Below are 10,130 nucleotides of genomic sequence, written 5' to 3'. Positions count from 1 at the left end.
ACGATGAGATATCACCTCACACCAGTTAGAATGGCTATCATCAAAAAATCCACAAACAATAAATGCTGGAGAGGGTGTGGAGAGAAGGGAAACCTCCTACACTGTTGGTGGGAATGTAAATTGGTGCAGCCACTGTGGAAAACAGTATGGAGGTTCCTTAAAAACCTAAAAATAGAGCCACCATATGATCGTGAAATCCCACTCCTGGCAGGTATCTGGAGAAAAACATGGTCTGAAAGGTTACATGCACCCCAATGTTCAGCGTTGTTTCCAAAACATGGAAGCAGCCTAAATGTCCATCGACAGAAGAATGGATAAAGAAGATGTGGTACATATATACAATGGAATATTACTCTGCCATTAAAAAGAATGAAATAACGCCATTTGCAGCAACATAGATGGACCTAGAGATGGTCATACTGAGTGAAGTAAGTCAGAGAAAGATGAATATCAAATATCACTTATATGCGGAATCTAAAAAAAAAATGATACAAATGAAGTCATTTACAAAACAGAAACAGACTCACAGACTTAGAGAACAAACTTATGATTGGCAGGGGTGAGTGGGGAGAGGGATAGTAAGGGAGTTTGGAATTGACATGTACACACTGCTACATTTAAAAAGGATAACCAACAAGGACCTACTGCATAGCACAGGGAACTCTGCTCAATATTATGTAACAACCTAAATGGGAAAAGGATATGAAAGAGAATAGACACATGTATATGTATAACTGAATCACTTTGCTGTACACCTGAAACTAACACAACATTGTTAATCAACTATACTCCAATATAAAATAAAAAGTTAAAAAAAAACCCTATAGGATCATCTCAATAGATGCAGAAAAAGCTTTTGACAAAATTTAACACCCATTTATAATAAAAGCTCTCCAGAAAGTGGGAATAGAGGGAACTTACCTCAACATAATAAAGGCCATATATGACAAACTCACAGCTAACATCATTCTCAATGGTGAAAAGCTGAAAGCATCCCCTCTAAGATAAGGAACAAGGCAAGGCTCTCGCCACTTCTATTCAACACAGTTTTGGAAGTCCTAGCCATGGCAATCAGAGAAGAAAAAGAAATAAAAGGAATCCAAATTGGAAAAGAAGAAGTAAAACTGACACTGTTTGCAGATGATGTGATACTATGCGTAGAAAATTCTAAAGTTGCTACCAGAAAACTACTAGAGCTCATCGATGAATTTGGTAAAGATACAGGATACAAAATTAAAGAACAGAAATCTCTTGCATTCCTATACACTAACAACGAAAGATCAGAAAGAGAAATTAAGGAAACAATCCCATTTACCATTGCATCAAAAAGAATAAAATACCTAGGAATAAAGCTACCCAAGGAGACAAAAGACCTGTACTCAGGAAACTATAAGATACTGATGAAGGAAATCAAAGACGACACAAACAGATGGAAAGATATACTGTGTTCTTGGATTGGAAGAATCAATATTGTCAAAATGACTATATTACCCAAAGCAAGCTACAGTTTCAATGCAATCCCTACCAAATTATCAATGGCATTTTTCACAGAATTAGAACAAAAATTTTAATTTGTATGGAAACGCAAAAGACCCTGAATAGCCAAAGCAATCTTGAGAAAGAAAAAGGGAGCTGGAGGAATCAAGCTCCCTGACTTCAGACTATACTACAAAGCTACAGTAATCAAAACAGTATTACACTGGCACGAAAGCAGATATATAGATCAACGGAACAGGATAGAAAGCCCAGAAATAAATTCACGCATCTGTGGTCAATTAATCTATGACAAAGGAGGCAAGAATATACAATGGAGAAAAGACAGTCTCTTCAATAAGTGCTGCTGGGAAAACTGGACAGCTACATGTAAAAGAATGAAATTAGGACATTCTGTAACACCGTATACAAAAATAAACTCAAAATGGATCAAAGATCTAAATGCAAGGCTGGATACTATAAAACAGAGGAAAACCTAGGCAGAACACTCTTTGACATAAATTGCAGCAATATTTTTTTTGATCTGCCTCCTAGAGTAATGAAAATAAAAATAAACAATTGGGACCTAATTAAACTCAAAAGCTTTTGCACAGCAAAGGAAACCATAAACAAAACAAAAAGACAACCCACAGAATTGGAGAAAATATTTGCAAACAAAGCGACCTACAAGGGATTAATCTCTAAAACACACAAACAGCTCAAGCAGCTCTATGTCAAAAAAACCCCAAACAACCCAAATGAAAAACAGGCAGAAGACCAAAATAGACATTTCTCCAAAGAAGACATACAAATGGCCAAAAAGCACATGAAAAAATGTTCAACATCACTAATTATCAGAGAAATGCAAGTCAAAACTACAGTGAGGTATCATCTCACACCGGTAAGAATGGCCATCATCAAACAGTCTACAAACAATAAATGCTGGAGAAGGTGTAGAGAAGAGGGAACCCTCCTACACTGTTGGTGGGAATGTAAATTGGTACAACCACTATGGAGAACAGTATGGAGGTTCCTTAAAAAACTAAAAATAGAACTACCATATGATCCAGCAATTCCACTCCTGGGCATATATCCAGAGAAAACCATAATCTGAAAAGATACATGCACCCCAATGTTCAGTGCAGCACTGTTTACAATAGCCAAGACATGGAAGCAACCTAAATGTCCATGAACAGAGGAATACATAAAGAAGACGTGGTACATATATACAGTGGAACATTACTCAGTCATAAAAAAGAATGAAATAATGCCATTTGAAACAACATGGATGGACCTAGAGATTATCATACTAAGTACAGTATGTCAGACAGAAAAATACAAAGTATCATATGATACTGGTCATATGTGGAATCTAATTTTTAAAAAAAGATACAAATGAACTTATTTACAAAATAGAAACAGTCTTACAGATATCGAAAAAACCTTATGGTTACCAAAGGGGAAACGCTGGGGGGAGGTATAAATCAGGAGCTTGGGATGAACATACACACACTACTACATATGATAGATAACCAACAAGGACCCACTGTATAGCACAGGGGACTCTACTCAATATTCTGTGATAAACTGTATGAGAAAAGTATCTAAAAAAGAATGAATATATGTATATGTATATACATATATTTTGTTGTACACCTGAAACTAACACAACATTGTAAATCAACTATATTCCAATAAAATTAAAATTAAAAAATAATATTTGACCAACATTCTGTAGGGACCATGTTTTATGAGTAATCTAATAGTCTTGCTCAGTTTTTTCCTTAGTCCACTGTATTATTTGGGCATTTGTTTATAATCTCCATTTGATTTGGCTAATTCTTTTCATTCTTTTTAGCAAGTAGAAAGCCACTACATGACAGTCTTTATCTTACAATATTTTATGAAAGTGGTAATTTGAAAATCTTGGAAACAATTTAAATTGTATAGATTAGGGCTTTTTTCAGGCTGAAGCATATTCCTTGTTAATGATATCATCAAAAAATGAGGTTCAAATGAAAGACTGTATAAAAATAGAATGACTTACATAATAAAATTTTAAATTATACTAACCGAAATGTTCTCGTCCCAAGAATTCTATTCCCACTTCCTGCAGGGCACCACTTAGTCCTTTTGGTTTTCTCCTGTAGAAAATCTAGTCAAATAAAAGACAATATGTCTTAAAAAATGATTACTATTTGAAAGGCTATGTATTTTTTCAAAAACAGTTTTTTTTTTTTTTACTATTTATTTGGCTGCACAGGGTCTTAGCTGTGGGACCTTTGTTGCAGCACATGAGATCTTTAGTTGTGGCATGTGGGATCTAGCTCCCTGACCAGGGATCGAACCTGGGCCCCCTGCATTGGGAGTGTGGAGTCTTAACCACTGGACCACCAGGGAGGTCCCTTAGGGGCTAGGTATTAACCATTTACTTCTCATAATTTTTATTCTATTAGATTTGGAATGTGCTTATTTTTGTGTTGTTCTATATATTTTAAGAAAAGTATTTATGTGAATGTTTCAAAACAAAGTATTTTGTTTGTAGAAACTCATACCCATGCGTGGGATAAAGTTTAATCATGTTTTAATAGAAAGAAAGTGAACATGCCCCCATCTTTGACCCTTACCTTGTAAGTTACTCTGAGATCAATCCAAGAATTAAGGAACACAGGTTTTAACAACTGTTTTCTTTTACACTCATACTCCAGGCAAACTCCCAAGTCCCAGTCTGCATTAAGTATATTAAAATAGAACAAAGTCAATGATGTCAGCAGTTTTTACTTATGCTATCATTTACAAATAAAATGGTGAAAGATGACATAAAACAAAATAGCAGGACTTAGAATAATATATGAAAGCATATATTATAATAGTATACTATATTTTAAATATAATATATACTACATATGGTATATATAACATACTATATAATACATAATAGAAGAGTAAGATTTAATTGCCCTGGTAATATCTAACAATTATTCAAAACTTACTATTAAGAAATTAGGTTGGTAATTAAGCTTCAAAATGATTTCTTAAAAACACACTAAAACACAGATACTTCAGAAGAAGAGTAAGGTGTCACATTACAAGGCCTAGATGGAAAAGATTATCTGCTTTCAACATTCTAGAAAATATTAATGTAATGGAGAAACCAAACATCTTACAGGGACCCTTTTGGGCTATACCCCACAAGTCTGCAAGCCCTGTACTTGCCCAACCTCAAGACAGAATAAAGAGCCTGAATCGGTGACACAGACATCAAGGATTTAATGAACAGGGGGATCATACATGTCTGAAGCAAGGTCTTGGAGCGACACTCCACCATGCGAAGCAGATGGCAGCAGTCTTCTGCTAAGTGTTACCGGGGGAATTGACATCAGGTTGGCTCATGAGCTCCCAGGGAAACCAGCTGAGGAGCAAGCCCTTACGCCCCTTTGATAAGCTATCATGGTGGAGATATTCTGATCTAAAAATTAGAACAATCACTAGCTGGGGCCAGGGGCAAGTATGTATTAAGAGGGGAGGTCAGTCATATGAGTAGGGTGTTAAGTAAAGCAGGGACTGGTCAATCAGGGGATGTACAGAGAACAAGAGAACAGCCATCCTGAGTGGCCTGGTCATACAGACCCAAGACTATCAGTGCTATGCTATCAATGGCACAGCACTGCTATCAATGACTATTAACGGGAATGCTCTAACATGGGCATAGAAAAGGTCTACTTTAAATGGCCCATTTTTTCCTTGATGTCTACATTAGAAGTGTGAAAGTATAAAAGCAAAGGTTGTGAGTTGAATAAGGACTCTTTTTTTTCAAAGTTATAGAAAATAGCATGCTAAGAGTTTTCACCAGTCCTTGCCTGGATTCAGGAGAACAGAGAGGAGCAGTCTAGAAAGATTCTTTAAAGTTAGGGCTTAAATTGTTAAGGCATTTAAAAAATTTAAAATATGAATAAATTTACTTTTCTTGGTTAACATCTGCTAGACACTTAGATTTCTTTTCGTGGCCCAGGAAGCTAACAAGTATAATTCCTACCAGAGATAAAGAATTATACGGTGGCAACACTACTCATTTATGATTGATAGATACAACTTTTTTTTTTTTACCTGACCAAGTAACAAATGCACATAATTTTACTTCAGAAGTAGAAATATCTGAAACCCTAGTAGCAAAAGTAATTTTCTTCTGTTGCTGAATCTTCTGAATCCATTTACAGAACTGAGATAAGCAAATCTTCAGAGGGACTCCTTCATCAACTTGAACCTGAAGAGTCATAAAATCTGAATTCAACAACTGAATTCCATAATTATTGAGCACATAAGTAGGCAGTGTGTGGTGGATATACAACAAAGAAGAAGAAATTCTAACTGGCAAAGAGTTCATCTAGTGAAAAGATGTTAAAACACATGGGAGAGAAATAATGTAATGGTTAGAATTCTGCAAGGTAAGAAAAATTCGGTTGATCAATCTAAATCACACAGAAATACAATAAATATATCTCGATCGACAGAAATTTGATGTCACTTAATTTCCATAAAGTATGGAAACTGATATACATCTTTATAACACTATTCTTTCTTTCTTTCTTTTTTTTTTTTTGGGTCACACCACGTGGGATCTTAGTTCCCTGACCAGGGATCGAACCTGTGCCCTCGAAGTACAGCGGCTTAACCCTGGGAAAGTCCAATTCTTTTTTTTTTTTTTTTTTGGTACGCGGGCCTCTCACTGTTGTGGCCTCTCCCACTGCGGAGCACAGGCTCTGGACGCGCAGGCTCAGCGGCCATGGCTCACGGGCCTAGCCGCTCCGTGGCATGTGGGATCTTCCCAGACCGGGGCACGAACCCGTGTCCCCTGCATCGGCAGGCGGACTCTCAACCACTGCGCCACCAGGGAAGCCCCCAATTCTTTTTAATTTTTAAAGATTCCAAGATTCTGGAGGGGACATTATATCTCCTAACAGAGAATAAATCTAATTCCAAATGGCATATAGCTTTTATTTTCTTTTTGAAACTGATTTCGGAATTTTAATATATGCATCTTGCCTGCTTTTTTTTTGTTGGGGTGGGAGGATGAGAAGAGAAATGAGGAAAAGAGAAGGGCATACCTGCTTTATGCCTGTTAGTTCCATGCAAAATTCAGAAAGAATTGGATGTTCCTGAGGCTGAACATAAGCATGGAACTCAGATTCAATCTCCCCAGTTGATGTGTTTAGCAATACAGCTGGAAATTCAACTACATGAAAGAATCATCAATTGACACTTGAATATACAATTGTTAAATTAATGCTGCAATCACTCTAAATTAAATATATATTACCATCATATAGCATTCATTATTAAACAATCATTGTTTTAGTAAAAGCATATTAAAATGACCAAAGCAGTGTAATGTAATGGTTAAAGTTATGCCAAAGAATAAGTCAAACTATTAAAGTTACAGGTGTATCTACTTAAAACTCTTGAATATATTTCCATAATTAAATATGAAGACCATATGAAAATTGAAACATACTTCTTTTTGCAAAGGCATTATGTTTTTTTCAGCTTCTATGCAATTGAGATTTTGTATATAATCCTAAAACAATTATTTTATATGATGACACATTTAGGTATTAGGTTTTTGGGTTTTTTTGTCAAGTCAGATTTTATAGTAAATTACCAATTCATAGATCATTTTGTTTTCTTTAACTGTTAACTATTTTATATCTATAAACTTTAAAGTAACTTATCTAGTGTTACCTTTGGCCATTTGCAGTCAAGTTCAGACTTACTTATTTCCTGGCTACGGTGGCGTTTCCCATCATTCCAACAAGTCGACTCAAAATCAATGACAATTAAGTAGTCAAACAACTGCTCTGCAAAAGATCAGAGTATCCTTATGTTTTACCAGTGTTAAAAATGCAAGGCTACAGAAAGTAAAGAAATGAAGCACACTACTTACTAGATTTGCTTCTTCCTAGATTTCCATTTGGCGGTGCAACTGACTTTCTTCTAATTAATCCAAGCTGCCTAAAAATGTAAAATAACACAGGTATGCTCAACAAACTCATTCATACTCCTGCCTATATAAGCTAACAAACTGATGGTATAACCCTCATTATTAATGGTTTGATGTATTGTGATTGAGAGGAAATTGAACTAGACTGGTTCTTTGCACTCTTTTGACTTTAGTAGTCATTCTACCTGCATGGGCCTCAAAGTGCATATTTGCAAACTTAGACCAATTCTTTGTGCTCCCCTTATTTTACAGTAATAACTGAGGAACTCAAGTGATTTTAAAGATGCATTGAAAAGCTAAGTTATTTTTTCTTTTGCATTTTTCAAGCCCTTGCTATGTGTACAGCACAGCTGAGAGGAGACAGGGCAGGTCTGGTCTTCTATGAGCTTAAAATATCTGGGTAAAGAAACTAGATATCCATAGCAAACTACTGAAAAGTAATATATGATAAAGGATCTTTAAGGGCAACATGCTGAGTCCACAGAAAGGGAAGAGCTTGTTACCTGAAAACTGTGCTCCCCTCTTGGTGGCTGTCAAGCCAAAAGACACAACCAAGGCAAAGAGTGGGAGAAGGGGGTCTTCCCTGGTGGCTCAGTGGTTAAGAATCCGCCTGCCAGCGCAGGGGACACAGGTTCGATCCCTGCTCTGGGAAGATCCCACATGCCACGGAGCAACTAAGCCCATGCGCCACAACTACTAAGCCTGTGCTCTAGAGCCGGTGAGCCGCAACTACTGGGCCCACGTGCCACAACTACTGAAGCCCACACGCCTAAAGCCTGTGCTCCGCAACAAAGGCAAGCCACAGCAATGAGAAGCCCGCGCACCGCAATGAAGAGTAGCAATCACTCCCTGAAACTAGAGAAAGCCCTCGTGCAGCAACGAAGACCCAACGCAGCCAAAAATAAATAATAAAATAAAATAAATTAATTAAAAAAAAGAGCAGGTGAGGGAAGGAGTTATTACTTGCAGCAAGTGAGTAGAACAGCGGGGATCCTTTCCAAAGCAGTGTTTCTCCCAGCTGCAAAATTGGGGAAGTTTTCAGCTAAGGGTACATGCATATTCATGAAAGATTCCAAGCTTTAGCTGATATAAGAGGGTCAAAAAAGGTCAACATCATCATCCCTTGGGTTCCAGCTGATCTGGTGGTTGAGCACCTCAGGCTAATCTTTACCACTGAAACAGAACTAGGAGTCTTTTTTTTTTTGGCCGCACCACGTGTCTTGCAGGATCTTAGTTACTCAACCAAGGATCGAACCCGTGCCCGCTGCAGTGGAAGCGTGAAGCCCTAACCGCTGGACCACCAGGGAATTCCCAGAACCGTTGGTCTTTACAACTAATATATTGTCTTTGCCACTGTTGCTTCTCTTGCCTAACAGTCGTTTGTTTCTGCATTCTTTTGTTCCTTTAAGATCATTACTTACTGAGACCTCTTCAAGGACAAGCATTGTGTCCAGGCTTAGATTACAAAATGGCTTCGGCCAAAAATGGCTTCTCTTATGTTAAGAAAGCCATGCCTGGTTCTCTTTCTCCAGGGAACCCCTACCCTAACAGCTTACATGCTTACTGAGGTCCTAAGTGCCCTGAGACAAAACTGTGCTAAGTAGAGTTTAACTAGGTAGATACCTCCTGTTCTAGTTTTTTGTTTGACCTGTGATGGGGAGTTGAGAATAATGGGTAACACCTACTGACTGCTCACTACATAGTAGGCACTGAACTAAGACGGTGATCTCCTTTCATCCTCAACAACTGTACAAAGTAGTCACTTTTGCTACCTATATTTAATGGATGAGAAAACGAACTCAGCAATTTGCCAGAAAACACATTATTTAGTCTGTGAACCAAGGATCATCCAACTGTGAAACCCATGCTATTCACTAATGCATTATACTGCTTCTATTAATAACAAACGTGAACAGCGTGTCCAAGAATCAGAAAAAGGCCACAATGATTCACATTGTGAATTAAAGGGATCACGAGTAAGTGGTGGGGTGAACGGCTTGTTGAGTGTGGTCGGGGCTCCCTGCGACCTCCGAACGGCCCTCCAGGGTCATTCTTAATCGTTTCCCGAGGCCTGGTTTAGGCTGACTGTGGCTCAAGTGCACAGAGTCGAGAGCCTTGGTCCTTCCACGCTCGCGCTGAGGGCTGCCTGAGGCTCGAGACTGAGGTCCAGGCAGAGACCTTTCAGCCTGGGCTGGCCAGTACAGGTTGGGACGCCCGAGCTGCAGAGAACGGAGGCTGACACTGCGGACGCCAGCGCCGGACCAGGACTGACCCCCGCGCCGCCCGGAGCCCCCTAGCGTACCGTGCAAGCCTCTTGGTTGCCATTCCCGACGCTCCTTTCTCTTCACAGCCCAACTGCCGGAAGTCGCCGTACTTCCTCTTCCGGCCCATTCAAAAGCCGCGCGCCGCCTCGGAGGCCGTTACACCGTCGGCTCCGCCCGAGGCTGAGGCAGCGGCGGCGGTTGTCGGTGCTCTCCGCCCTGCTTCTCTTTGGCGTCTTCGGGGAATCTGGGGCGTGGGGAGTGGTTTTGGCAGGGAAGCAGCTAGACAGCGCCCCCCTTCCCACTTTTCCAACAGGCGGAGGCGCGTTTGCGGTTGGGGAAGCGTATCGAATCCGGCCTCCGGCGTCAACTGTAAAACCGTTTGGGTTGGTGCGGCG

General features: G+C 39.1%; 2 protein-coding genes across 3 annotated transcripts in view; one reads left to right on the top strand and one right to left on the bottom strand.

Moving 5' to 3' along the window:
* Window positions 1-10,100, bottom strand: part of ERI2 (ERI1 exoribonuclease family member 2) — an 18,059-nt gene extending 7,959 nt beyond the window's left edge. Inside the window, exons 1-7 of one of the 2 annotated variants that reach the window (XM_024744613.1) lie at window positions 9,774-10,100; window positions 7,415-7,482; window positions 7,245-7,328; window positions 6,579-6,706; window positions 5,581-5,737; window positions 4,101-4,201; window positions 3,547-3,628 (exon numbers count right to left, since the gene is read on the bottom strand). In XM_024744613.1, the coding sequence (XP_024600381.1) occupies window positions 3,547-3,628; window positions 4,101-4,201; window positions 5,581-5,737; window positions 6,579-6,706; window positions 7,245-7,328; window positions 7,415-7,482; window positions 9,774-9,862 (709 nt within the window). In that variant the 5' untranslated portion in view covers window positions 9,863-10,100. The remainder of the gene's footprint in view (window positions 1-3,546; window positions 3,629-4,100; window positions 4,202-5,580; window positions 5,738-6,578; window positions 6,707-7,244; window positions 7,329-7,414; window positions 7,483-9,773) is intronic. The other variant, XM_024744614.1, reaches the window with a different exon arrangement.
* Window positions 10,003-10,130, top strand: part of REXO5 (RNA exonuclease 5) — a 42,169-nt gene continuing 42,041 nt past the window's right edge. Inside the window, exon 1 of the mRNA XM_024744612.1 lies at window positions 10,003-10,118. The gene's annotated coding sequence lies outside the window, so the exon portion shown is untranslated. The remainder of the gene's footprint in view (window positions 10,119-10,130) is intronic.

Source organism: Neophocaena asiaeorientalis, unplaced genomic scaffold (genome assembly GCF_003031525.2).
Source record: "Neophocaena asiaeorientalis asiaeorientalis breed wild unplaced genomic scaffold, Neophocaena_asiaeorientalis_V1.1 scaffold91, whole genome shotgun sequence".
Lineage (NCBI taxonomy): Eukaryota > Metazoa > Chordata > Mammalia > Artiodactyla > Phocoenidae > Neophocaena > Neophocaena asiaeorientalis.
This window is presented reverse-complemented; position numbering and strand designations above follow the sequence as displayed.